Source organism: Puntigrus tetrazona, chromosome 13, assembly GCF_018831695.1.
Source record: "Puntigrus tetrazona isolate hp1 chromosome 13, ASM1883169v1, whole genome shotgun sequence".
Classification (NCBI taxonomy): domain Eukaryota; kingdom Metazoa; phylum Chordata; class Actinopteri; order Cypriniformes; family Cyprinidae; genus Puntigrus; species Puntigrus tetrazona.
In genome coordinates this window covers 15794266-15820992 of record NC_056711.1, presented here as the reverse complement: position 1 = coordinate 15820992, position 26727 = coordinate 15794266, and the positions used below count along the sequence as shown (strand labels likewise).

The 26727-nt window shown below is 37.7% G+C and overlaps 1 protein-coding gene across 2 annotated transcripts in view; it reads right to left on the bottom strand.

Moving 5' to 3' along the window:
- Nucleotides 1–23560, bottom strand: part of hpse2 (heparanase 2) — a 64030-nt gene extending 40470 nt beyond the window's left edge. Inside the window, exons 1-3 of one of the 2 annotated variants that reach the window (XM_043254639.1) lie at nucleotides 23122–23560; nucleotides 20419–20573; nucleotides 19911–20072 (exon numbers count right to left, since the gene is read on the bottom strand). In XM_043254639.1, the coding sequence (XP_043110574.1) occupies nucleotides 19911–20072; nucleotides 20419–20573; nucleotides 23122–23372 (568 nt within the window). In that variant the 5' untranslated portion in view covers nucleotides 23373–23560. Of the gene's footprint in view, nucleotides 1–19910; nucleotides 20073–20418; nucleotides 20574–20785; nucleotides 20905–23121 lie in introns of those variants that run through there. The other variant, XM_043254640.1, reaches the window with a different exon arrangement.
- Between the last annotated feature and the right edge of the window lie 3167 nt (nucleotides 23561–26727).

The following is a 26727-nucleotide window of genomic DNA, read 5'->3' as shown; positions in this document are numbered from 1 at the left end:
TGAACTGTCCCTTTAAGTATTTCTATTATTAACAGCTGTAAATCATAAACTGATGATCATGGGTGTGCCACTGAGTATTATCACAAACTAAATAGTGATGAAACTTTTTTGAGGAGCATGTACAATGTTTTAATCAAAATAGTAATTAATCTACACAGAATAACCAAACTTGTTAAACTGGCTGTTTTATGTCAAATTTATTAAAGAGAACACACAAGCATAACACGTTTTATTTATTTATTTAATTATAAAAAAAAATTTGGAAATGGTTTATGACGAAAATTTAAAAAATAATTTCACTGATAAAATCACTGAAAACTGTGTTGTGCGTTATTTTTTTGAGGATTATATACTAATTTTTGAGCCAGTTAGTTTCTTTAGCATTTCTGCAATATACTGCCAAAACATGTGAAGAGAGGGCAAAAGATTTTAGAGAATTCGGTGATTCACATACTAGTAATTCATGAGCAGAAATTACACTAATTGTGAAAGAGAGTACATGTGCGCACTATTTGCAAATGTGTAAAATGCACACTTTGAACAATCAAATCTGAGATTTATGAATAGGTTTTTCAGGAAGGCTCATTTTATGCGCAATTTCCTCCACATTTTTGCATACGTTTCTGAACGTTTCATGAACGCGGCACAATGACTGAGTAGTGCACTTCACCAGCATAAAAAAATCTTCTCGCACCTCTGCAGCGCAGCACTGCGCGGCTTAGCTAGTGTGAACACCGCAGTTTGTTAATATGGGTGCCAAAATAAATATGCACCACATAGACCGCTTTCGTGTGCCGTGTGAAACAGACCTTAGTTTCAAAACTCTGCCAAGGAGCTTTTCAATAACTTTGGCTAATGTAGTGCAACTATGAGTATGAACGCATGGATGTATTTAAAAAATTGGTGCCTTTGAACTCTCTTGGAGTCGACTGTGTGAACTTTTGTAGCAAGTTCAGCAACTGCTGAACCCAATGAGTAGAACTAAAGTGCCGGATCCCCCCTCTCCCAATGTAATGGAAACAGAAAGGGGTCTGGATATTGTCAGGGTAGCTATCTGATCACAGACATAAGACTCCCATAACAAGCTGGACTGCACCAGAGCGCTACGCCTCATTTCTGAGCCAGCTTATTTCCATTTATGACACGTGATTACCTACAGCAACTATCAGGACATGTACACCCAAAATCCCGAAAGCACATCAAAGCACTTCCATACCAGGAAAACATCTCTAAATCCATGTCTGTAGGGCTCTTTCCATAGAAGCTGTTTTCAAGGGGAGGGAACAACTACGAGAAGTAAACTGCATGTTTTGTGTTTTATAAACAAGCTATACAGTAAGTGCAAAAGTCTGAGTAAAATGCATGCATTATTTATATCTCACTCATTTACATTTTGATTTTGCAAAGTGGCATCAGATGTTTGGACCCCACTAAACATAAAACATAAAAAAAACTATATGTGGCCCGTTTCTTAAAATGAATTTAAAAAAGGCCAGATTGCTTTTATAATTATACGCCACATGTACATGCTGTTCACATTCCTCACCGTGTAATCAATTCTAATTGCGCACAAGCCCCTCTCACAGAATCCCATTACATGGGATGCAATTACATTAATTACATGGGATGCATTCTTCAGCGTTCATATCAAAAGGACAGTGGAGAAGTCATGTGGGCTCATGTTGCACCTAAACAAAGGAAATACACTACTGAACACTTCAGAGCAAATGATGAAGCTGCTTTTAAGCGAGATATGCCAAAAGAGCGATGTAAGCAAATTTAGCTAAATGGATTTTGATTATACAGTAAAACGCAAGTTTAAAAAATCTGCGCTTTAACTGAACTACAATATTTATATAGCAAGCATATTTTCTATAACTTCATAAGTTATGTCTATAATATATAGCATATTATCTATAATAACAGACATAACAGACACCATTAACAACAGCAATGATCCTTAACATAATTACAAAAAAGCATCATCTAATATTATCAGAGTGGTATGATCTTAAAAATAATTGTTATTTATTGGAAATGGCAGAATCTTTAACATCAGTGGAATCTTTTTATTGCACAAAAGGTTCTTTACAGAGGAAAAAGGTTTTCTGGAGAGACCAAAATGGAATCAATGCAAAAATTCCGTTTTAAAACCTTTGTTTTTAAGAGTGTACTTTGCAGGCATTAAAACTAATCAAGGGTTTACAATGAAAACAAAGTGCAGGGAGTTGAATCAATCATTCGCTTTGAATTAGTTCATTTGGCTACACGAATTCTCTACACACACCGATTAACCCGAATGAATCACTTTCCACCTCAAATTTGGATTCATCCAAATAAACCAAATCTCTTAAATCAGTTCACTCCAAAATATGCTCAGATCAGTTGATTGATTCATTGAGTTATTTTACGTAAATGGTCCAGTTGGCTACAAGTGCATTATACAGTGCTATGACCAAATTTTTCTTTATAAAATTCGCTAATTCATCTCCAAAACGTATTTGCATAATACTGTACACTTTCCTACAAATGACAACAAAACAAACTGTACAAACATAAAAATAACCTATCGGTGCACGGAAGCTAATGACGATTTGTGATCCAAAAAAATCACTGATCTGAAAGCGATATGAAAGACCATAATTAATATTTGAAATAGCTCCCCAGACACAGACCAGTAACAATTCTTTATATGGCGTTAAAAAACAAGTTATCGTTGCTTTCTCGTGGCATGTTAAGCTCTCTGTGTTGCTAAACTGCGAGAGAGCTTTCCAGTCATTGGAAGTTAATGCTATTATTTAGCTTATTTTAATTCCCAGCTCTCTTTAAAGCAATTTCAAGTTTAATTGTTCAGTTGCAGTGGAAAAATAACCATGGCTAATTATGACTAATGACTACGGATGCCGGACAAATCCTCGGTTTGTGAAGAGGACGGATACCATCCCGACCAGCCGCCAACGCTTCTTTTGAGCAAAAGAAAACACCACATCGTGACGTGCACTACTTAGAGCTCATTTTTATAGGCGCACGCTTTAAAACCATTACAACGGCGACCTGCTAAGTAACTAAAACGGCAAGCAACAAGTAATATCCTGTTAAATGGTAATGAATGGCTTCTGAACTCGCTTTCCGTTCAATTTTTCAACCACGCAAGCTCGCTGTTATTCCAGCACTTAGGAGCGATGCTCGATCCCACCTCACGTCGGTCTTAGGAGGGATCGGTTTGGGGGGTTTTCAGAGACCCCCCATCAAAGCGATGCACGACGGGCTTCCCTTCAAAATAAGTGCTAGGAAAAGGGGTGAAAATATGGTTTCAATAGTCGGGCTGTGCCTGTGGTAGTCCGTGTCACACAAACCCAAGTGCACTCGTGTTTATAAATACAGAATTACACCGAGACCCTGGTTTGATAGGGCTCGATACACACTCGAAACCGCTCAGGTCAAACCACTTTTGTGTTCGGGAAGAATGCAAACTATGAAGACACCTGTTTTTAATTCAATATGGCTAGCGATTGGCTGCGTACATAGCTATCCGCGATGTGCTTTACGTCGAAAAAATCGCGCGCAAGGAAGGCCACATTATTTCGCTTGCACGCGCGCACACACACGCGTGCATGCGTGAGTACACACATGTCTGTGCGTGTGTGCGTACATGTGTCTGGCCATGTGGTTGGCAGTGAAGGAGAGCAAGAGCTGACTGATATGTTAACATCTCAGAACACACTCTGGTGTATAAACATCCACACACGTTTGTGTACACTAATTAATCTTCCCCGTGAGGCTGCCTCATGCACTAGCACATGGTTTGGGCAGCGCAGGACTGCCGCACTGGACTTTGATTTCCTGCTAGTGTCAACAGTCCTGGGCGCAGGACTGATTGGAGCTGCATTTGATGAATTCAAAGACGAGCGTGTGTGCCAAATTACATCAACCGCTTTAAAATGTCTTATATAAGATCCAAATTCAAACCAAAACCACTTGTGGGGGCAAAGTTGACCAAGAGACTGTACCAAGAGTTTCTAAACATGTCCTTCAAGTATTCGTGCTGAAATGCATTATTGTGACATGAAATCAGACCCACGATAAGAATCATAAGCCGAAACCTAAAAATGTAAATATCTTGTCTTCCAATTTGAATCTTTTACAGTGAGTTTTTTTTTTTTTCATGGATGTGGAATACTTTTGCTTCCTTCAAGATCTTCTGGAAAGTTTGCACTTTAACTTGAAAGTCATATACGGCATACCACATACCTTACGTTTGGTGAGGTTTGAAAAAAACAACAACAATTTATTTACAAAACACAGTAATATTTTACAATATTTTTACATTCATTTTTTTTTATATTATTATTTTAAAATAACTCTTTTTTTATTTTAAGAAATTTAACAATGCAAGTTATTCCTGTAATCCTAATTTTTAATATTCTCTAATGAGAATGCAACAGCATTTATTTGGAATATAAATATATTGTCACGTTTGATCAATAAAGTATTATGCATTAGAAGATAATTTTAATCAAACATTCAATGCAAAAAAGATACAGAAGATTGTTTGCATATATGAAGATGTGATGTATGTATGTATGTGTATATGTATATATATATACACACACATGATTATGATCTAACAGATCTTCAAAGAAAGAGATAGTTCATCATCAGTCAGCATAATTATTATGTCATCATTTGAAAGCTTTGAAGAGATTTGCATTTGTTTGCGGTGTCAGGGAGACACGCTAAGTATGACGACATGGGAAGACCTGTCAAAGCTTTTTATCTTAATTTCTGCACACAAAGAGCAAATGGCACAAATAATGCAAAACCCGTTGTTTTCAGCAATCTTCCAGGATAACAAAATTATGGCATATTCTGATGCTTGACGAAGTAAACAACTAAAGCACAAGACCAAAGCCATGAGTTCGATTCCTAGGAAACCAAGTTAACAAAAAAATATATATATTTTGAATACATTGTGAATACATGTTTTAAATAAGAAAATAATTTAGCTTATCCAATAAGCCATTATTAAATACAGTAGCAACCAAAATACTATCACCCCAAATGGAAAAAGGCTAAAGGCTTTTCACAGCCCAATCTCATCTCAGGACTGAGCAGTTCCTTCACATACCTGCCAAAATGATCCTAATTACCTACTAATGCCGTAATTACGCCATGATCTCTTTAAAGAGACAGCGCAGATAAGAAGGGTGAGGCACTGAAAAGCCCTTGAGCTGCTTTACAGCACCTCTTCAAAGGATTTCCTTCCTCAGACAACAGAATCAGTCCTCCACCGAAAACATACAGACCGCCTGCCTTCATCTTTCAGCTCTGTCGGAGCTACAGGAACGGTTTCATTTACACGCAAGCCACTCTCACACAAAAGGAACCCCAGTGACATGTTTGTTTGTGTTTTTCAGCTCTAAGTGACAGGATGTTTCATGAATCGTCTTTTGGCAGTAAATCATCGTCTGGGAACGTAAGGGCTCGTATTAATGTGGAGTGTATAGATTTGAGGGAAGAAGAAAAAAAACATCTGTCCGTTTAGCTTAGCTGGTCCTCTCCAAATAAAACCATCTGAGGCTGAAAGAAGATGAGTAGATGGCGCTGACCCGAGAAATGAAGCGTGAAGGATACAACGTACTATGCAAAATTCCCTAAATGGGGATTACAATAATTCAAAACAGCTCTCTGGTCTAAAGACAAATGCTCTTTGTGAGTAAATACTATACCGTTCAAGAATCATTTCAACACCAGAAGAGATGGGGAAGATAGTACATGAAAATGTACTTGCTTCCCCTCACAGACGTGGAGAGCCAAAGGTTGGTTTTCTGTTGTCAGATGTTTCACTGTCAACATAAGTTCAAATTCAGTTTTTGGTCTAGATGAAAAAATGAAAAGCGACAGTTTATTTAGACATGTGCCACTTGAAATAAAAAATGCAGTAGAGTCAGTATTTTTCATATATTACGATTTATTACTTGCTGTTGCACATAAATAAAATCCATGAAATATTCTTCTTGCGTTCACAAAATTTGCTAAATATTTTACTATATTTTAATTATTGCATTAAACATACAAAATCTATTAGCTACAAGAACTGTTTGGTTTAAATGGTTCTTTAATTACATAAATACATAATGCAGTAAATAAATAAATATTGAGATATACGCTAACTGTTACACTGTTAAGGTTATTACATTTATTAATATTACATTTTTTTAGTTAGCAAAGATGGATGAAATTGATTGGATGGATGAAGTGACAGTAAATAGTTTTACACTGTTACAAACGTTATATTTTCAAATAAATGCTGTTCTTTTGAAGTATATTTATCAAAGAACTAAAAATTGTTTTCATGAAAATGTTGCGATAATAAAAATTATAAGAAATTATTTTTAAACAAATCATAATGATTTTTGAATGATCGTGTGCCACTGACTCAGGAATAAATTAGTTTTTACAACATATTTAAATAGAAAACCGTTATTTTCAATTATAATAATGTATTCGCTGTATAACTATATTTACTGTATAAATCCTACCTTTATGATTACAATAGACTTCTTTCAAAAACTAAAATCTTGACTAAAAATGTCAAGATATTTTATAACCCTAATCATGACCAAATTTCTCGATGCATCACATCATTCTGAAGAATCGTAATTAACCATTGTCCATGCAAATATTTACACCCTGCTGATTACAGTTTACACAGCGTGTGAGTCAAAACACCAAAAACACCACCGAGCAAAACAGACAAACCACCGGTTATCAAATATGGAACTCGTTTTCTGGAAATTTTCCTCCATATACGCAGGACGCGGTAAAAAGATGAGTTACCGTAATGACTCATCTCTAGACATAAGGCCCCATAGTTCAGTTGCTGACCTCAGCTCTGCATCATAGGTACAGACGTAAAGAGCAGTTAGGTCTCTGCAGTAACCGTGTCTGACAGCGTTGGAATAGACTTCAGTGCTGCGACGCATGTTTTTACCAGATGCTCCCTGAAAAGAACAGAGCATTTTTCCAAGCATTTTACCTCAATAAATACCTTCCAAAGATACAAGCCATCAGAACATCAGTCTTGGGTTCCCATTGTAAATTCTCAAGTAGACAGATCACGCTTACCCTAGTCAAACATGTCAGCCGCCTGAAACAGACATCAGTCTGACCTCAATGCACAAGTGTAAAACGTCTGCTGAAGCTTCAAAAACAACCCAGAAGTAAAGCAATTTCATAACTTGTTCTCACAGACCCGTGCAGCTATTTTTGCCTTGCGAAAATGATATTACGCAATATCAAGGGAACCTAATTCATACTTGTAGGTATACATACGCTTGTAAAAAAATGCAGTATCGAGGGGATCTAATTTGAATTTTCGGTGTACCTACACAAAAAAATTGCTGTCATTTTTACTTAAAAAATGTATTTCGAAACAAAACAGAATGTAGTACATTCAGCTGAATGTAAAAATGCACGTAAAACTTTGACGTAGAATATAGTTATTAAAATGCCTAAAATGCAAATATTTATACAAATTGTGTAAATTCTTCCTAATCTAATAGCACATCAAACTAAGTCAACCCAATTTCATGAAAATATGTACCTACTTCACAAGGTGGTGATTTTGTATGAATTCCTACAATGCATTTATTACAGAAATGTATGAGGTTTTAAAAAAACACTTTAATATCCAACCCTAAACTGTAGGGGGGTTAAGCCGAGTGTATAAAACCATTCATATGAGACGGTATACAAGTATACCAATTAGCTACCAATTCACCAAAACGTAAAACTGTTACAAAGGACCAGGTTTAAGACTCAGATTTCACTACAGGATAATACAACGTGATGCTGAAACTCTATTATATATACAATAAAATCTCCTTAAACAACAAGCGATGGCACTAGCAAACAACGAAGCCATCGGTTTGATTCCCAGCGAAAACAAGAACTTCTAAAATGTAAATGTGTAAATTGATGCAATGTCAGCTCGGCATAAACGTAAAATCTTTTTAAATATAAAATCCTGTGCAATGAATTCATCAACGTTTGTCTATCTCTGAAGCTCCACACAGCGTTTCCATTATAAAAGCTGTTCATACTGTAACACTATCCAAGCATTATTTTTGATAGAATCTAGAATCACACTTTATGCATAAACGCGTTGGTGACACCGACATTGCCATTTTTAAAATGTTCAGCAATCTTAGCGGCTGCTGATTGTGCTAATAGCATTAGCACAATGGGGACCAGCCCAGTAGAGGTGCTCTGTTGGCCTTATGCCATGCTCAGCCAACAGGCGCTCTCCATCTGCCTTTGCTTAGAGCCGTCAGGTCTTGTCACTCAAGTTTAAAGTGAACAAAATAAAGCAGAGGGGTTCTGGTTAGCCCCTCCTGACTGGAGGCTGTTTTAAAGCACTCCGGTCTGCCACAGAAAACTCAATTTTACTTTTCCTACCCATGTTCCCTAGACCAGAGCAAATTTCATTACACGTTTATGGACTTATAAAATTCCTTGCAGAATAGAGCTTTCTTCACACGCGGTTTCATCAAAATGTACTGAATCTGAGGTGCGCGGAGGTCTTAGCGCTGTTGCTGCAGCGCTGACATTTAGCCACATAGTTCTGTTTCATCCGCTTCGGTTGAATTCAATTCAAAGCTTGATCGATTTCAGCTTTCTAATAGTGCACCCTGAGAGGAAACAGATCGACCAATCGCAAATCAGCGAATGTGCTGAAAGATCTGGGCCGTTGACCCAAAGGTTCTAGCTTCAGACCGCAGAAGGGGTATTTAAATGATCGTTCACACAAAAATGAACACTCTGTTCCTCACCTTTGTGTTGCTCCAACCCTGTGTGACTTTCTTTACTCTATGGAACACAAAAAGACATATTCAACAGAATTTCTGTACAGTGACTAGTGTGGTCCCGTTCACTGTGTGGAAAAGAGTTGCCTGAGCATTCGCCTTAAAGGGTTACTCCATCCCAAAATGAAATTGTTTTCATTAAATCACTTACCCCCATGTCGTTCCAAACCCGTAAAAGCTTTATTTATCTTTGGAAAACTCTTTAAAGGAATGAAAAAATGTCATCGTTTACTCACCCACAAGTAGTTCCAAACCTGAATGAATTTCTTTGTTCTGCCAAACACAAAGGAAGATATTTTGAATATCCATGTTGTTTTGGGACACCGCTAACTTCCATAGTAGGGAAAAAATACTATTGGAGTCAATTGTGACCCAAACCACTGATCGCAGATGGACTATTTTGACTATGTCTTTCATACTTTTCTGTACTATGACAGTATTATTTTACTCGTCCTTATTTTATAGGACAGTCACAGGCCTCCTGGTTTTCATCTAAAATATTTAAAATTGTGTCATGAAGACAAACAAAGCTTTTACGGGTTTGGAACGACATTGGGGGTAAGTGATTAATGACAAAAATTTAATTTTGGGGTGGAGTAACCCTTTAATAGCTGTTTTTGTGTTCCATTAAATAAATTAAGTAGGCAATATTTTGTGCAACTATCCCTTTAAAATATCATTTTTTTAATATATAAAATTTTATTCAATTGTTATGTAAACATCTTAAGATTCATTGCACTATACTAGGGGAAAATGCCATGAAGTGTTTTGTATTAAAATCTTTTTTTTTAGTTTTTGCAGTAATGTGAATTTATGCTTTAGTCATAATAATAATATGCGATATAAAAATATTACGCATGCCTTTCAGAAACAGCATTTATTCCAAACCTTTTAGTGCTTTTGGAAATACCCTCTACCCCAGCAAACACTAACACAAGCACACACAAACGCACAATTGTGTTTGTATGGTTAGTCTGAGCAGCAATAGTTCTGCATTCCACATGTCAATATTCAGGCTTCTGGCAAATTCTCTGGATTTACAAATAAACAAATAGCTGGGCAGGAATGGGAGAAATTGGAGACTGCAAATGAATTTAATTTCTTGTTCTTTCTCTTTCAACTAAAAATAGAATCCACTTTTCTAAGTTGCGTAAAATGTATACAACATTATTTGTCATCTAACAACGAGACTTTTCATGGAAAAAAAAACAACAAAAATGAAAGCATTTTTGGCTGTTCTGCACAGTAGATCCTAGATTTCCAAACATAAGCTTGGCATCCCACTCTCTGAGAAACTATAAACAGTGTCAAAGAGCAAAACTTTGGAAATGGTTTTTGGACGGACACCTTCCTATCGTTCTTATCAATGGTAATATCTAGGAATTGTGCAATGACCTCATTTGGCCTTGGCCCACTAGAGTTTAAGCGTGATCTCAGACGCCACACCTACGGTCCACTCACTAATCCATACGGCAAACACAAATATGGCAAAAGCTAGATGGAAAAGAAGAGCGTTCCAATCCGATTGGCCGACGCGACTACCAAACGTCGCATTGCACTACATCTATAAATCTCTATGTAAACACTGCGTTACAGAAACAAAGCTTTACTTACTTAGAAGCAGAATTAATCGCTGGTTTTGCAAGAGCTGACATCAAACCTACTCCGAGTTTTGTTACTTAATGGCAGGCAGAATTGGAAAGGACATCAAAATCCACCGACATATTTGTTTATAAGTGCTTTGGGCGAGTAAAACGTGTTTGATCTGTGCATATTTCTCTCTTGATTCAGACTTTTTCCACTGTAGAAAGCTGTATTGTGGATAGAGGGCTTGTATTTTAGCATTATGTGTGATGTCCTGGCTCGCCAATCACGGTTGTGGCTCTGGCCTCGGTATTGATCCTGGGACAAAAAAAATTCCACACGGGAGTTATAATCAAAAATGACCTCAGAGAGAAGCGTCCGAGTGATTAATGACGCCTGACCAGTATAGCAGAAGCAGAACAACTACTGACAAAGAAAATAAAAATGAATAACACTCTCTTTACAGGTGGTAACATCCAGACATAGCCAGCTCCTCACATAATTCACATATCTGTGGGCAGTTTTAATAAATTTCTGCAGCCGACCCACTGAGCTTGGGGTCTCTGTACAGTGTGAACAGTCCAAGGAAGAGTTCAGCAGCTGTACTATTAAAAAATACTCTAGGAGAAAAGAGTAACCTGATACAAGTTGGAGCGAGAACACAAATCAGATGAGACGTTCATGAGCCACAAATCTCTCCTGTGTCTGAAACATCACAGAACCACGCGTGACAGCGAGGAGGACAGAGCCAGCAGCCTGTGATCAGCCAGAATAAGAAAATAGCAGACTGACATAGACTTACTTTCCTGCACTGTGATCTACACTGGATCGGATCGTCAAGCTAAAAACAATCCACATCCCGTTCTACCCTATTCTGAAATGCGATATTAAAATGAAATCAATTCATTGAAAGCATGTGAATTTTGGGGGGAGTTTACCGTTTTTCCTTGGAATAGGTCATTTAGTGAGTGAAACGGTCTATGCTTTTTACTAGTCCTGTAGGTTTTGGCTCACTTTCTATTCATGACTTGGAACTTGATATCACAAAAGAAGAAATTTAACGTCACGCAGGAGATTCAATACTCCATTTATGAAAATCATTTACAGTATGTTTTGCAACAAATAATTACACTGCTAACAGATCCAAAATATTGACTGATTTTGCCAAAAAAGCATCAATCATTATGACTATGAATTCTATTTATTGTTTATGCAAAATACATTTTGTGTGATTAGAAATATACCTCTAAGCTAAGTTCAATACTGAGCATCAAGATGCAAAAATGTTGCCATACAGTATGACAAAATATTCACCATTTCTTTATAAGTATTCAACACCACGCAATTAGGAGTTCTGTTGAATTGAATACTTTTCATTTAACAGTTTCATTTTTTTAAGTTAAGGCTGACTAACCTAAAATATCTTGTTGACAACTTGTATATTGTATATATTATACATATATACATATATATATACATATATATTTATACACACACACACACACAAACACATACACACTATATACATATAGCACAATTCCTGAAAACATGAAGTCCCGAAAACCTTCATATTACAATACTTCATCCTGTCTGCCATCTCATGATTTTAACTTCAATTGAAAATTGACTCAGAACGGCACACAACCCTGACTTACATATGCAGTTCTCCTAGAGAAAGTAGGGTGAACTTGTGGTGAAGCCAGATGGTCCCTGGAACATTAAAACTAGTTAAATCAATGTCCAACCAGGCTGAGAGTACTGAAGCTGCCAGGTGAAATCACCAAGGCAATATATAACCAGGCTTCACCTCACATAACGCCAAGCTGCCACAACAATCACTTCCTTCAGTCTTTGTGATGTCGGCTATTAACAAAATGTCCAACAGTGCTAATTCCTTAAAAAACTGTGAATGTAATGGAGCTCTGGGGCAAAGCTCGTGAATATCCTCTGACAGCTTAATTAGGGAAATGCTACAAGTCTGTAAGTAATGAAGGACGTATGTTTTAAAACGTGGAATTGAAGGCGAACAGAAGATTGCTTTTTAAACATAAAGTTAAAGTACACACTAAAACGCACTTGTTTTGTTAGTACATAGAGATTTATTTCAAATTCTATTACATTTAAGCTCAGATTTGAAATTCTACATCTTGGATGTGTATAATTGGCAAGGTTTGAATACTTGGATCTGTAAATGGCCGAAAAAGTACAAAGTGGGTGTGCAAGAACAAAAGAAAGTGCATTTTAGTGTGCAGTGGGAAATCCTTGGGGCCTCAGTCATGAAACACAAGCAGAACGAATCTCTATGTAAAACATTCATAAATCCAATTGAATTAAATGCAGCAATTTGCGTTGCAACGGTTTTGCAAACGATTTGCACAGAAATTTGCTCTGCTCGTGTTTCATGAATGAAGCCCATTGAGATTTCGCGATTGCTACGGCGATTTCGTTAAAGCATTTCATGCAATTACATTCTTTATTGATTTTTAATAAAGGTTTTAGTCATGTCAGCACTTGAAACGTATGTGGTAAGAACACAGATGTCTTCGGGAATCACCGAGGTTTAATATTTGTTTATGAAGGGGTGGTATTAAACTCCCCGCAGCTGCTGCAGTGCAGTTCTCATGCACAATGAGTGCATGACTGATGACTCCACTATCAAATGAATGAATCAAATGAAAAGGAAACTTCACAGACTAAAAGCTCACAGCTTAATAACGATCACCGGAAAGGAAACTCCTTCTCTGGGATTATCTTGGATTATTATTTGGAATTTTGTGTTGCACGGTAAGGCCAGGCAAATAACTCCAATATGTGTGACTTGGTAAACCGCTAAAGAGAAGTAGATTAATGTATCATGTCATCTTTAATTTCCTAGATTTTGATACTGAAGGGAACTGCTAGATGCAAAAGTGTAAAACGCGGCCCGTCCAGTTCCCACAAAGTCCTGGCTCACAATTTGGCCACGACCGTAGAAATATTATCTCTGCAAGAAAACTTAAGCAAAATCTCCTGGCCCACCTTATTTTTCAGAAACAAAAATAAAATGATATTCTCCAGCCTTGTTGGTTATGCTTCCAAATGTAATGTGGCAGCTGTAAGATATCATAAACGTGCATTACGGTCAAAAAAAAGATATCGCCATCGTCTTCGCAATCCATCACGGTATTATGAAGATTATCGTAATTGACAAACAATAACAGAATTATTAGCATGCCGTTATTAGCATTTCTTTCATTTCGAAAACAAAACTGTTTGGTTGCAATTAAATTACCCACACTGAACTATACGATATTCTTTAAAAACATAATTCATTTCCAAGGCATTTGAGATCTGAAACTCCACATCAGATAATTTTGACGCTAACATCATTATTAGATTGGGTTTGTGTACCCAGCAGGGAATTTCGGCTCCTTCCAAGCATTGTAAACATCTGTTTTCTCTTAACGTTTGGTCACAGTTTATTTTCATTATTTTAAAAATTGTAAATATGCTGCTATTATCTGTTTCTACTTGCAAATTCATTTAAAGGCTAGTTTATCACTTAATTTGGCAAATTGAACAGCAATATATAGCGCACTCTGAGTCATGCAGTCTGACAGTTTCTTGTTACATTTACGATCTCTAAAGCCCACTCCGTTTATCCTTCTGTTGGGGCACATTTTACTTTTCCAATTCAGTTGTTGTTTTATGGTCATTTAAAAAACCTTGAGAAATGGCCAATGTGGAAACATTCTGAACGGTCTGTAATACATATTAGCGTCTCATTTATTTACAGCTCTGTTCAGTATCGCCACATACTGAGATGTGAAATATTCACATCATATTTGCCAACATCTCTTTCTCTATTTATCTTTCTCACTAAACTTGTAAAAAAAGAATAATGCTAAATAATGCTACATAATAATAATATTAGGCCTTATTTTATTTGATTTGCATCATAGTCACATAGATATATTTTATAGCAACCTTAATAATTAAAGGCTGCTCCAAAAAGTAGTAAACTATTGCATTGCAAAAATTGCTAAAAAATATATTGCTTTATTTAAAAGGCAATGGCTGTGGATGTTTCAGAGCAGACAAATAAACTCATCTAGGATTATTATTTAAAAAAATAATTTACCCAAAAATAATTAAAACAAATTGCCATCCCAGATGAGTTTGTTTCTTCATGAAAATAGATTTGGAGGAATGTACCATTACGTCACTTGCTCACCAACAGATCCTTTGCAGTGAATGGGTGCCGTCAGAATAAGAATCCAGACAGCTAATAAAACCAGTCCATCAATTAATGTAAACTGAAAAGCTGCATTTAAGTTGTTTTTATCTTCAAATTGTTGCTTCTGGCTAATATTCAAGTCCTTTATCTATAATAATGCTTTAACCAATAAAAAGTTCTGAATCAGGTGAGAAATATGCAGGGATCGAAACCGTTTACGACAGTCCCAAATGAATTCTCTCATGCTGATGGATCTTGATCTTGAATGACCCAAGGATGATAATTTAGATGTTTAGGTAAACTATTCCTTTAAGCTAGAAAAAGTATTCAAACTGAATAAAACGGAATAAAATTTGTTTGAAAAAGTCTGTTTAATGTAGAACACGGTTCATTAGCTTTGCAACACGCTAAAGGAAAAGGAATTGTGAGACAAGCATGCTTCACGTTTGCACTTTGTATGGCCTGGGGATCCATTCAGCTCTTAGCTCTTCTGGAGAATATTGAGCATGTGTGTGAGTATCTGCTTAATGTCTCAGATATAGAAAAAAAAAATCATGTTTTCCTTCACAGGCAGAAACATCTGTCAGAGCCTCAGATCTATCATTAGCACACTATTCTACGTGCACTCACTGTGTTTGTGTTGAGTGCACACATGTGTGTTTTCACTGCTGCTGGGGGAGGAGGAAAAAAAAGTCTCCAAACTCTTTGTGTCACTTTGAGCACGAGAAGAGAGAAGAGGACAGGAAGACTATTCGATGACTGGCAAAAAGAAATTCTGCCATGCGGTATTCATCAAAATACTCCAGCAATCGTTTCAATGAAATAACCGCCCAACTCTGGAGCAATCGTTTCTAACTGGACAAAAACTCGGGCTCCACGAGCCAAAAAAACAATTCTGAGCTACATGGGCATGTTACCCACACTCGTGGAGGGAAAACAAATGACGCAGTGTTGTGAAATGGCACCATCTCACTTCAGACTGCATCTGGTCAAAGCCACTCCTCATTTGCGTTCAATTCTAAACGCTTATTGTATGGAGAACGATTACAGGAGGTTTCCCCACCTCTAGCCCGTTTTCGCGACATTTCCTTACTTCTAATGACTGTTTGAGGGCTCGAGCAGTTACTGCTGTCAACGAAAATGAGAGGCTAAAGGCTAACCGTCAGCTAGCTAATACCCAAACTGCCCTCACTGGACAACTTCCTGTCATTTGTCTTAGAGCAAAGAGGCAGGAAATAGCTTCGAATACAGCTATGCCGCATTTTAACACGCGTCTCGAAGTGGACGTAGGAGAAATGTTCTGAGCGGGGAGCGAAAGCGAGCGAATTCGTGTGATTTAAAGGGACAGTTATTTATGATAAATGCTGCTCTCCTGAGAGTCTGGCAAACCGGATCACGAAATCTAAAGTGCACCGTGACCCCAGATGCGCTAAGAAGCTCATGATGACAACTATAAAGCCCTCTACAGCCGAGCTCTGAGAGCACCTTCACCCCTTGTAGCTACATATCAGTTGACACTTCACTCAGTGCATGAGGAAGAGAGATGGTTTCCAGGAACGGAACACAGACTAAGCATGCATAAGTCATTTAGAGAGGTGTGCTGTGGATATTTATCATACTTAATATGTCTGCTTGTAGTGAATGATATATACAATGCTATGATGTCCAGGAATCCACGAAACTGACACACTGATGAAATGCACGGTCACAGCCTTTAAAGATGAATGTTTCACTGGCCGTTATTAGTCAATTCAATAATGCACAGAATAGATATTTCACAAACATTTTGATTTGGGCTTGTTTTAAACAGCCAACCCCTAAGTATTCAATTTCTCCAAACAATTTAGCCTGTATGGTATGTATTGTATAGGTCATTCCAGTCTTAGTTGTGCTATTCAATTTTAATGTTTGCTAAATGTTTTCTCTCATTATGTAAATGTAAGTGGTGGCATCATCCTAATGCAACCATTGGTGACATGATTAAATGTATACATTGCTGCTAAATTAATAAAATGCCATTCTGAAGATTTTCTTTTTACAATTTGCATAATGAAATGCTGTGCCTTTTAATTTCTGTATCTATTTAACCATATTGTGCCAAACGTTGCATACTGATTCTCGTGCAAAGCTAAAGGGATATCTGCACAGCTATAATGTATTTTGCTTACCTAGAATGAAATTCTAACAAAGGTATAAGATATGCCACTCGATATTATGCAGCACTGACTGTTTTTTTTTTTTTTTACCTAAAAATGGCAAACTATTTATCTGCAGTTAGCCAAGTAATATTTTGCTGTTAATAAAACATATTAAATAATTATATATATATATATTTATTTTTAATAGAGCAGTTTAACCTTTGGACAAAGCATTAAAAACATGTTTATGTATTATTGTATTTTAAAATACACATCTGTTTTATTCAGAGAACTAAACTGAGCAAAAACTTTTTTTATATGGCTTTTTTTATATTTATATGGCCGATATTTATATGGCTAAAACAATTAGCTGATTCTGACAAATACCTTTTGTCACTATTTAACTGAATAATATGTCTTAGTAAGATGACATTTAAATGCTTAGTTTTATCATTAAATCTCTTTAATTTTCATTGTGGGGGGGCATCAATGCATTAAGTATTTAACTTTAAATATTACTACGGTAAAAAAATATTTCACAGTGTACCACTACCTGAAGGTGGATTTTTACAATTATTCAAAATGCTTTTAGTTGTTTTAAAAAAGTAGAAACCTAAAATTACAAATACATGCACTAGTTTGCATATAATTCTTTTTTCAGCAAAGCTCTGATGAAGTCCATAATTTAGAGGCATTTCAAATTTGTTTATTGAATATAATGCATTTTTTTAAATGTGCAAATTTAACACTGTTCTTATATATATATATATATATATATATACATATACATATATATATATATATTAAACAGTGACTGAATTCTGAAAAAGCAAGCAGTGAATAAAGCAGCTTAAACAACAGGCAGCATCACGGAACGTAAAAGCGGCATGGAACTGTAGCAATTTGAGATCTCTAAGCGCCCTGACCTCGACTTGTCTCAGATGGTTTGCTTTAACTAAACTGGACTAAACTGTAGCGAGTGTAGAGGTGAAAACTAGTATGACCTTGGGCTTGTCTCACCACGGTTTGTTTTAACTGGCAGGGGGCTTTCGCGCCTATTACTGATAGCTCTAATGAGAAAGGGTCAGAAAAGCTGACCTGTGCCGAGTGGAAATGGATGGGGCAGGGCTATCTCACTGCAATTCCCCTGCCACCTGCCAGTGACTACACAGGGGGGCGTCCTGATTGCTAACAGACCCGTCTGTGCCGTCTACCCAGGTGTCTTCATTCTCACCGATCAGTCATGCACACGACGGGCTTTCTGCTACAGCACGCATGCTGAGATCTACAGAGAGAGAGATTCCTTCGCTAAGTGTGTTTAGGTCTAATTCCTCTTACAGACGCCTTGTCAAACGCAGATGTGCTTAAGAAGATGTTTGGAAAATAAGGGTGAAAGCTAAGAGAGTGCTTTTTGCTGAATCTGGCACGAAGACGGTAATGGTTTAGATACGAACTAGCAACACTCGGCCTATTTGCCGCCAAGCGCAGTTCGGAAATTCTCATCTGAGCTTATATATCAATATTAATAAGAAAATGTGCGGCGTGACCCGCACTGGAACTCGCACAGCGCCTGACATGAAACTTTCTTTCCACACAGAGTCTGCTTTAAACAAATAATCTCTCTCTGGTTGACTGTACCTGAAAGTGATTTGTGTTTACACTGAGATTACTGCAACGATTATAATAATAAAACAATGGCGTTTGTGCGAAAAAAAAAAAAATTCAGTTCAGTTCAGAATCAGAATTCAATCAACAACAGTGTCTCTGCAACACAAAAAAAATCACCGCATGATCCAAACAAAATATCACAGCTCATCCAACCATAACACGTTTTTGTGATTTAAATATGCACAGAAAAGATACTACTGACCTGATTGCGATCGCATGCAAAAACCTTCCTTTTCTTGCTTTATAGCAAGTGCTTTCACAAAGTGTCATTTCTGAAATCATTGTCAGCTGGCCTTTTGTATATGTCATCATTCAGCTTCATTCAATCCTTGATCTGACGTTTTCAGTACTACAAAGGTCTCTGACAAATCCTCTGAGACTTCTGCCTTTCAAACATTTATTCCCCCATAAAATGATCTGAACATTTGGGACAGTGTCTGCGTGTGTGACTATGAAATCTGAAATTGGACACTGGATTTACAAACAGGCAAAGCACAGCTGTTGAAAGTGATCGATAAAACCATATGCTTGGCTGACTGTTCGCCGGACCGTCCTGTCTCTCATCATTTTAAACCTATGCGTTTCTGGAGCAAGCGGCAACAATTACATCACTGCATTTGTTGGAGTACCTATGATCCTGGACATCAGTGAAACAAAACATCTCAGCATAGTTCGGACGAGCTTAAACAACGTAAAACCCAACCATAAACACAGAAAGCATGCGAGACAGCACAGTCACAGCAACTATAGGACTAAACTGACTTTAAAAATCCTTTCGCCAACATTGTTACCAATAATATGCACCATTTATTACATTTGTGTCCCTGGCCCACATCATAAGTAACATTTACAGCATTAGCCGATAATACACTGTATGGGCCAAAATTATACATTTTTGTTCAATCCCATAAATCATTAGAACATTAATTAAAGGTAATGCTCTGTATTTTGTACATTTCCAGCTGTAAATATATCAAACTGTAATTTTGATTAGTAATATGCATTGCTAAGAACTTTATTTGGAGTCGAACTTAATTTTTCTGCACATTCTAGATTTTGAAATAGTTGTATCTTGGCCAAATAAATCCCTTTCCCAACAAAGTTTTACATTGATGTAACACAAAATGTATGCAGCTTTTGTGGACCAGAATTTCATTCGCTAAAAGCCTACACTCTCAAGAAACAAAAGGTACAAAACTGTCACTGGGGCAACACACTTTCAAAAGGTACAGATATTTATCTTGATATGAACCATTTAGGTTTCAAAAGATGAACTTTTTAGCTTTTGCACATAAGCGTATCGCCCCAGTGACAGCACCGTACCTTTTTTTTGTCTGTGAGTGCAAATGTGATATATCCTATTTTGTGAAATTCTGAAGCCAAAAAAACAAAGCCTAACAAGCATCTCAGCATCTGCGTGTTGCTGTAATCTCCTACCTGTTAACGTGACATCGCTGTAGATGTTGGAGAGTTGTTCTTTCAACAAGACCTGTTGCATCTGTGCCGCTTTCTCCCGCTGCAGTTCCAGCATCATGTCTGGGTGGCTGGCCAGTTTGCAACCCTTTTGTTTGTCCAGAGCGAAGTCGCTGCGCACTATGTCTGCACGGAAACCGCGAGAACGCTTTTAGAGTACAAACCGGAGGACAAACCAACCGCTAAAAGCTCGATGCATGTGGTTTGCATTGTGGACATGTTTACTAGATACTAAAAATGTATTTCTCTCTCTTCCATGTTTATTGATAAAAAGTCTGGGTAATTAAAAAGCCATTTCTTTTCAACAGGCATGCACTATAGAAATGAAACGCATCGATATTTGCTCAAATACATTTTAGCGCATATCGGTCCGCACAGTATGGAATGACACGGCTTTAATACATTGATTCCATGCTGCATTTCTAGAATACAAAATACGTGCCTAATTCAAAATGACTAAATCGGACCTCACCGTCTTCATAGTTTTTGAGGTAATAGTCTGGTCCGGGCCCTCTAAACTTTGCAAGATTCTTCAGGTTATGAAACTGGAGAAAGTCGGTCCGTTTGCCCCCAAACCTCAAATAAGCTGGAGAGAGTCCCCGTGCCAGAGTGACTAACCGCTTGGAGCTGTGGATACAGAAAGATGTAGATCACAGACCCAAAAACTCAGAGAAACTGGGCAAAGCGATCATCAGCAAGAGCTGTCTGTACCTAATTTAATTTGTCCAGCCAAAAGTAGTTATTTTAATTGAGTCATAATACAAAAATTAGTAAATATGGTCATATCTTTTTAATATTTGATATTCAATAAAACATGTTAGTTCAAAAGTGAATATTACCTGATTAGGCATTGTACAGTGCATAAAATCATAAAGAGAGCTTTTCTTTATGATTTTACTATGAGAGTGAACTGAAGCTTACTTTTTTTGTTTAATATTTGTTTATAGGAGCTGCATGCTTTCAAATTATACAAGGTTGTATATGCACACAGCAAACACGCAACATGCATATATAATATACAATAAAGTATATACAGCCTGCACTGCATGCGACGCTGTGTCTTATTTTATATACGACGCCGTCACGAAAATACGGGATCATTTTCAAAGCGTCTCGAAGCTAATCAATAATTAAAAACCTCCATTTTGTTTATTTGATTTTTTTATTATTATTGTTATTTGCAGCAGCGACCTGCTTTACGCCATTAGGCCCGCGCGTAACGTTCTTACGGAACCTCAGGCCGGCGTTCATCAGATTTAGCGTAACGCAAGATTGTGTTTTAGGCCGCAGTGCTGAAATCAACAGCAGATTATTTCACACAGAGCCGCAGCCCGTGGTGCTACACGCTAGTTTCTTTCTAAATAAATACATACCAGCTTTTTAGCGCTTTCCCAAATAATGAGACATAATACGGCAAAGGTCGTAAAAGGAGAAGCTGTAAAAGGTGCGCATAAAAGTAAGGCCTATAAACCGCGCGAATATTCCCTTGCCTGCAAGCGTAAAGAACATAAAAACAATATATAAAATAAAAGGGGGATCAAATTAAATAAGTTAAATCAAATAAACATACTACGTGGATTGTTGGGAAAGCAAAACGAGCTAAATTACAACAAACCTTCATCGGCGAAGCATGCGCGCGGACGGTGGAACGAAACTGATTTTTAGAAACAAATAATACATTTTGGAAAGAGAACATTTGAACAAGCTCACATTTCGCTCATCTGTTGTCACTTCAATAATGTGAATAATTACATTTAATTAGACCAAGCATGACTAAGCTAGTTATTTTAGCAAAAATTGCAACAGCTAGAATCTAACGATTTAAATGAACAAATTATTAGTGCAGCTCACGGCAGAGTAACAGCCAGAATGCCTGCGACATATCTGCATATAAATAGCCCGCTTCAGCATCGGGTTATTGTTGCTACCGTTAGCGTCGATGATAACGTTACTTTGAACGCAGGCATATCCTTAGCCAAACATTAAAAAATTTCGCAAGCGCCTCGGATCCGTAAGATGATCACGAGATGGTAAATATAGCATATAGTGGATACACGTTCAAGTGCTCATGTCACAGTCCGCTTTTATCCAATCCTGGTTTCTTTTCGCATATTAAAAGAAATCAAGCACGCAAAATGTAAAAGCCAAGCTGGTGCTTTACCACATAAATCCGCAATAACTTAAACCGCACGTGACAGAAAACTAACAATAATGCCACGACAGCAGATTGTGCTTCAGATTTTTGTTGGCCAGTCCTTAAATCCCATTTTTGTTTCCAACACCGCATCCTGACTGTAATAATAATAATAACAATTCGGTAATATATCAGTAGTAAACACTGCATCGACACTGAAACCTGTCCGGGGCTATGAAACGCACTTACATTTCGGTTCTCTCCCGTTTGGTTTTGTGTCTTTTCTCCTCTGGGGGCTGGGACACTCATATTCACTTCCAGGTCAAGCCCTGGTGTGCAAATTAACACAACCATTCAAATCTGCGCGTATATTGAGGATCCGCGCACTAATATATAAATGCGTATTCGTATTTTCGTATAGAGGGATAGGCTCACGAGCGAAGCTCATCCCGCAGCACCGTTTCACTGGGTTTCAACAGATGTTTTCTAAGCGTTACGCGTAAACATGTGGAATTGCATTTCACGCGTAAAGTCAGTGTCCAAAAGTGCGCAAATAGAAACGCGTGCTGGCGTTTTTACGCGATGGCATTATAAGAGGCGTAGAAAGACTCGCCAAGTCTCCAAAGAGAACCAAACGCGAAGTTACTGTCGGAAAATAAACGAGTAAACTGGTTTCGGAGTAGCCCGTTTTTTAGAGAAACGGGGTGCTGCGTAAAATTGGGATGATGCTCGATAGATTATAAGTGGGAAAATAGGCATTTGGGAAGCTATATGTTATTGGACGGATTCGTTGATAATGCCTAGCAGCGTTCCTGCTGGAAAATCCAGTTTAAGGCGGGTAGCTGTGCTTGGATCGTGGAAGATATTTTCTGGCCGGTCACTATCTCGGCCAATTTTAAGATGGCACGTCGCTTTAGCAGCTTTACTAAAAACGCGCCTAGCATCTCGGGGAGGCTTCTCCGGCAGGATCTCTCTAATTCAACACCGACACATCAGCATCATCCAAGAAAGCAACCACGCGATTGCAAAAAACCGTAATACCTTAAGAAGTCCAGCCAGCCATCCCTTACGACAGATGGATCCAACTGTAACGAGAGGAAGTTGTCATTCAAAACTTTGACCGGGCTTCGCGTGTTCACGTCCAGTAAAATCAAGGTCCTCTCCAGAAAGCTCTGTCTCTTCCCTCCGGACACTGGTCTCCTGTAGGTAGCGGCGGAGGAAATGAGGGACTGGAGTATCAGCGCCAACCACAGCGACGAGCCGAACACTGGGCAGAGGAACTGCCTGGGCATCTTCTGTCCTCAAGCACCGGGCGGAGCGCAGTGAGGGAGATCCAGCAGAGATCTCCTTATAAAACCCGATCGAAAAGCACCTGAAGTGTTTTTATGCCCCTCCTTGAGCGAGGATCACTGGTGTCTCTTCCAGCCCCCCCTATCTTCAGCTGTTTTGGAGTTAGCTGGAGTAAAACTCACGCCCCAGGGCCAGCCTCCATCACACTGCTGCCCCTGCACCGCCCTCTGTAGCAACGCAACAGCTCTTAAAGGTAAGATGACTCTTATTTAACAGAAGCTTCTTCGGCTGGGGGGGCATCTGAAGGATAACAGCTCTAATAACAGGCTGATACTGATAATAAGAAGAAAATAAAATAGACGCAAAAAAAAAAAAAAAAAAAAAGCTATAGATCTATGGTTTGGCAAAGAATCCTATTTATCTAAAAACATTTATTTGGAGTTAAAAAGTTATTGTGGTTACGTTTATAGGTTTATATGTTTATTATATTCCATATGGTGTGTTTTTAACATCAGCATATGTTTTCTAAAAAAAAAATTTTTTTTTTTTTTTGTTTTAAGATTTTCCAGGGAGTCATTTTTAGTTATAACTTGAAGGTTTATTTTTAAAAGCATATTTCTACATTAAGACCGAATTGCTAAAATTACGTATTTTTTGTAATAGTCGTCTAAAAATCAATATGATCAATATGATTCCTCGTGCACTAATCAGCCGTTCGTCTCCTTTTACATCTCATCTGCTGTCGTTGTCCTCGAGAAACCGACTTTTTTTGTGCGCAAATAACAAATAGCTAGCAGTTTAACGCGTTTGCGTAAAGATCGTTTGGAGCTGAGCTTTCCGTTTTTACAGATGAACATTGTGCGCGTTTGCAGCTAAAGGGTCACAAAAAAGGGTGTTTTTTCGTCTACGACGAGCTGTTTCAAGTTATATATTGATATGTTGATATGCAATAACAAGTGATTGTACGTGTGCATATATATATCTTCTTCAAAGGGACTAAGCATTATTAAAAACGTTTTTTTTACAGATGAAAGCTTATAAAAACACAAGGAACACACAATGCTGAAGAATAAAATACAGTGTAACTATAATAAACCAAAGCAACCGTTACATAGGCTATCAATAGGAAAATACATATATTATTTTCCCCGAGTAAGAAAAACAAACGCCTGACAAAAAAATATCTATAACCTACAGCCTATATTTTTCGTGAAGAATTTTATTTGTAGGCATCCACATCGTGACAAACAATTCAGCGCACGTTATAGAAATAAAGAAGCTCTAAAGGAAAAAAAAATCACCTCGTGACTGAAAACGTTTCCTGGTTTATCTTTTTTAATATTCGTTTGCAAAGCCTCCAGCGCGAGCTAGTTTTCCATCTTTTTCGATGAAATAATTATAGTCTGTATAAACCGTGTTTAAAACGCAGCCTGTGTGATACCGGAGCAGGTCCGACGCCGTTCTCCGTCCTTTCTTTTTGATGAGAAATGTGAGATATCGGAGGTTTATCCTCTATAAATTCCGTTTTATGAGCGGGGGGCATCTTTTGGCTTGACATCCCGACCGGATGACCGGCACACGCCATGCCTTTATTAAACGGGAACCGTGTGATCTGTCCTTCCGCGACCGACACTTTGGCCTAACGTCCCGCCACAGTCCACTACAAAATAAAGGAGAATAAAACAAAACAGATAGAAAATGAGACTCTGTGCTGTTTTTTTTTTTACTGTATGTTTCTTGGCAGTGAACCAGACGGGGCGCCTCTCTTTAACCCCAGATTTATGACGAGACTTATCAAGTTTTATACGAGAAATCTTTTGAAGTTCATTTTTAGCTTTCTAAACTTGAGCTCGCCGTTCAGGAGATTATTGGGAGTAAATATATCAAACAGGGTTAACGTTCAGTCTCGTAGTTTATTACAAAGCAAAACAATGCAGTCCATAAAGCAGTCCAGGCTGTTCGTTGCTCCCAATCTGATAGAAAGTGCGAGGTTAAAACTTTTATAATAATTCTTTAGCTGTAAAAAAAACACGTGGATAAAGTTCTAAACATTCTAAAATATGCATTGATTTAATTCATTCTTTCGAATAAATATTATGCTTATTTTACGGCGCGTTTAGTAAAATAGAAACCGTGAAGCTTTACAATAATATTCAATTTCTGTGTAAACGTTTCTGGTCACGACGTGATATTTACGCGCATTATTAATTATAAAATGATGACGATAAAATTATCATATGGCGAGAGGGGAAAGATTTAAAACTAAACGTGTTACGTTTTAGTGCGTTATATTAAAATTATAAACACTGCAATTATGTTTGTAACGTGCTATAGATGTGATAATATTTATTATAGAAATAGTACTGCGCTTAGGCTATTTTGTCAAAATGTAATTAAATTTAAAAAATAATTTAAATTTAATAAAAAAAATGCAGTTCAACAAATAACATCAGTTAATAACACAGTGACAGAAAAAAAGTCTACTCACTTGGTTTTAAGGTTCATGCACACTGCAACAAATATAATATTTATTTCTATTAGAAAAGGGTTCTGTGAAAGCAAAGCAATTCCCGAAATCGTAAACGCGGATTAGCCTAAATAATAAGATTGCGTCAATTATTATCAGTTTTGCGCGTTGTTTGCGCGGCGATTTTTCATTTTAGTCTCACACAACTCTTTTGAGTCTTTCGGTGAAACCATCCGTGCACGGGACTCCCACCGTTTCAAGCGGGCTCCTAAAGGACGCGCAACATTTCATCCAAGCGGACCATCAATAACTTATTAAGCAAAAGTTTCCCGAGCCCGCTGACCGTCCCGCGAGCCCTCCCCGCGGACCCTCGACAAGGTCAGGGCTTTGCATGCGGGTCCCTGTGAATATCGACGAGCCGTGGGCAATAAGAGGGAGGAGGAAAAAAAAACTCCGCATATTTGTCTCTGATTTACGAGGTGGAAGCGAGTGATGCTGAGCAGACGAAAGTGGTTAGCGCGCGCAGCCAAACATCTCCAAATTCTCCTTTTTCTCTCGGTTTCAGCAGAACCTAGTGATGTTGTCGATCATCTGTCTGCTTGAGGCCTGGCTGCAAACACCCAGGGGATGAAAGTAAGTGTTTATGAGACCACGACTTATTGTTTCGCCCTGCTGCTGGGGAAGCGAGTTGTTTTTTTTGTTTTTTTGACGTTTCGAAACGATCTGACAAAAATACCTTCTTTTTTTGCTTTTGGGAACGAACACGGATGGAAAAGCAAATAGGTGTTTGCATTACAAAATGTTTGTTTGATTTGTTTTCTTATAGCTAGATGCTAAATACTAATAGCTGGTGTCTTTGCGTGCGTTTGCCTCTGAATGCGCAACCAGCG